Here is a 3,426-nt window from a genome sequence, read left to right on the forward strand (position 1 = left end):
TGGTTGATCTGTTTCTTAACTCCACATCTCTTGATAGCCTTACCTAACAAAAGCCTATTGATCTCAGTCTTGACAGCTCTGATTGTCCACAGCCTTTTAGGGGAGAGAGTTCCAGATTTCCACTACCCTTTGTGTGGAAAAAGTGCTCCTGAGCGACCTGGTTCTAATTTTAAGATAATGTCTCTTCATTCTTAATCTTTTCACCAGAGGAAATAATTTTGCCATATCTACCCTATTATCATTTTAAACACCTTGATCAGATCACCCCTCAATCTTGTAAAACCAAATTTATGTAATCTAGCTCCATAATTTAACCCTCTAAACCCTGGCATCATTCTGATGAATCTGCACTGTACCTATTCTAAGGCCAATATATCCTTCCTGAGTTTTGTTGTCCAAAACTGGATGCAATGCTCCAGATAGTGTGTGACCAAGGCTTTGCCCAACTGAAGGATCACTTCCTCCTCTTTGTATTCCAACCCGCTTGAGGTACATTGAATGCAAATTGTTTTAATTGTTTTTTCTGAAGCATTGCAAAGTATCACTGGTAGTCAGGGACACCTGTGAGAGATGTGGATGAGTGCTGGTGTAAATAACCCTATCTGGCCATTATACCTCTACCTCCATTTATATTCCTGTTCCCTTTGTGCTCTTCTGCAGGTTCTGTGCCTTGGCAAAGTGGCGAGAGGAGGGTGCCCCTGATCACAGGCCGGTGGTCCCTCCCTCTGAAGAATACTCCACTCCTTCCCACCGCAAGGTCCCGGAAAACACAGACCCGGATCTGGTCTTCATTTGCAGACATGTGTATGACTTCCGCCATGGGCGAACTCTGAAAAACCCGCAATAGTTTATAGCACTTCCCGAATTCAAGGGAACTCAGGCTTAGAAAACGAACACATATGACAACAAAAAAAACCACATATGATGGATTTTGACTGGAGGCATGATTCCATACAAGCTTCCTGGTGGACAACAGACATTCTTCCCTTTGCCTTATGTATATAAATTAGAGATTTTTAAGACCTGTTCAATCACGCTGACTGCATACCAAAGGACAGTGACCGATCCAAAAACTGGCTGCTGGAAAACAGCGCTGGTTTCTGCACTAACCAATTCGACCATGTCATCACAACACTTGAGTCACTTTTCTCATGCTCGCCCTCCATCACCACTAACAACGGGTCCCATTTCCTAAGCAATTGCCAACCAATTTCGTGATTTAAAAAAAAATTATAAACAGCAACAAAAAAATTGCACTTGTATTCCAAACTGATTTATTTCTCTCATGACCCTTGTACAATTTCCACGTTGGCAAACAATGAATGCCAGCACTTAAATGTTTACGTCTGAATTGGGATGACATTCCAAATTCTTTCGCTCTCTTCCCTCTCTTTTTAATTATTTTAAAAAATTACTTGTTGGAATTAAATTTCAGAAAAAATGTATTGACTTTTGAGGAAGAAAAATTAATATATGATTTAAGTTTGATAGCTGTTTGAAGAGACTTTTTTTTTAAAAAAAGTTCATTCTCTACTGATGTCCTGATGTTTTCACTTGAAAGGTTTTAATAATGCTGGAAGTGTTAGGCCTAGTGGCCACATAGAATTAAAGATGTTTCTCGGGGGAACCATAAGTTTCTCAGTTTTGGTTTTTAACAAAGAAACATACAAGGTTGATCCCCGTCATCACCACTGGGATTCACCTTTGCTGCCATTTCTCCCATCATTCAGCACCAGCACTCCAGGTCCTTTTCGGGGCTTGCCGAAAAGCCAAGCGCTCTGCATGTTAGATCCAAGAGTGTCCGTCAGCCACTGTGAACAAATCTTAACAGCCAAAACATCAGTTTGGCATCGCTAATTGGTAGACATATATTGGAGAAGGACCTGCATTTATAGAGCAACTTTCATGATGTCCTGAAGCATTTGGCAGTCAATGAAGTTCTTTTAAACTGCAGCCACTGTTGTAATGTAGGAAACAGGGCAGCTAATTTGAGCACAGCGAGGCGAGGTGCCACAAACAGCAATGTGATAAATGACCAGATAATCTGTTTTTACTAGTTATAAGCTCAGGGATAAATACTGACTAGGGCAACCCCTGCTCTTCTCTGAATATAGGGTGGGATCTTTCATGCCCACCTGAGAGGGCAGGCCATCTTTGGTTTAACATCTCATCTGAAAGATGGCAGCTCCAACAATGCAGCCAGCGGTTCCTCGGTACTGCATTGGAGTATCAGTCTGGATTATATGTCTGGAGTGCGGCTTGAACTCGAGCTGGTGACACAAGTACCTGTCTACTGAGCCACAGCTGACATTTGGAAATGCAAAATAACATGGAACATGCTGGAACAACGAGCCTGTCCACATTCAAAATGGAGAAAAAGTGGGTTAATATTTGTTGTAAATCCTTTGTTCGAACTGGAAGACAAGTGAATCCCTTTGTGGAGCTGAACAAAACAAAGGAGAGTGGGTGGGGGAGGAGGGGTAGAGAGATAAATTTCTCCTGTTCAGCATCTATCACTGGATGGTCAAAAGGTTTTAAAGACATTAATGTGATGTTTCACTGGAAATTTGTGGGTATCTATGAAACTGCAAAATGTTGTTGTCCAACAGAGGTTAAAGGAGAAGAATGGAAAGGAAAAGGTTTGAAAAAAGTCTCAATGAAAAGGAGTGAAGTGGAAAGTTCTGGGAAGCCAACACTGTCCTTCACCAAGTTGATCTTGATGCTGTTATTCAGCACTCCCATTAGTCTTCCATCTTCTACCACTCCTCCATTCAGTGTAATTCATTCTGTCCTTCAAATACTTCTCAATTCCTCCCTCACTCTCTCCCACAGGTAAAAGCTGTAGTTCCCAGTCATGCCTGTCTGTGATATATGTAGAATACTTTATTTGGATTCTGGTTGTTCTCTCTTCCTGACCTTTCTCCTCTTTGCATTCATGATTATGCTGCTTCCTGCTCTTAGTTCAGTTTCAAGAATTTTGTTGACTGTTCTTCATTTCTATCTGTCCTTCACCATTATCCAGCCTGGCTCGACTCTACCTTCTCTTCTCTGGACTATTCTGTCTTCATCTTTAAAGCTTTTAATGGATTGATGTAGCAAACCCACTGAATTCCACAACAACTTCGATTAGGTTTTTTCCTACACCCTTGCTCCTCAGACTCAATCTCTTTCCCAGTTTTTCCTTTCTTTATATTGAATATCTCCACTTTCCACACTGGGCTTGAAGTGCTTTTTTTTTCCTCTGCTGCATTTGCTCCTGAAATGTGGTTGACTGAGGCTTTTAACTTAATACACTCCATTTCCTGTACCCCTCTTATCCCATTTCCCCTCAATAACAGGACCCCTTGTCTTCCTCTTCAATCCACTAGTCTTTACATCTGCCGGACCATCATCTGCCCTTTCCACCAAATGTTGAGCATCTCTTTA

At 41.5% G+C, this 3,426-nt stretch overlaps 1 protein-coding gene across 1 annotated transcript in view; it reads left to right on the forward strand.

The window, feature by feature from the left end:
* bahd1 (bromo adjacent homology domain containing 1) overlaps positions 1 to 1,488 on the forward strand; it is a 127,180-nt gene extending 125,692 nt beyond the window's left edge. The window contains exon 8 of the mRNA XM_068038182.1: positions 661 to 1,488. Within this exon, the coding sequence (XP_067894283.1) occupies positions 661 to 847 (187 nt within the window). The 3' untranslated portion in view covers positions 848 to 1,488. The remainder of the gene's footprint in view (positions 1 to 660) is intronic.
* The last annotated feature ends 1,938 nt before the right edge of the window (positions 1,489 to 3,426 follow it).

This window comes from Heterodontus francisci, chromosome 9 (genome assembly GCF_036365525.1).
Source record: "Heterodontus francisci isolate sHetFra1 chromosome 9, sHetFra1.hap1, whole genome shotgun sequence".
Lineage (NCBI taxonomy): Eukaryota > Metazoa > Chordata > Chondrichthyes > Heterodontiformes > Heterodontidae > Heterodontus > Heterodontus francisci.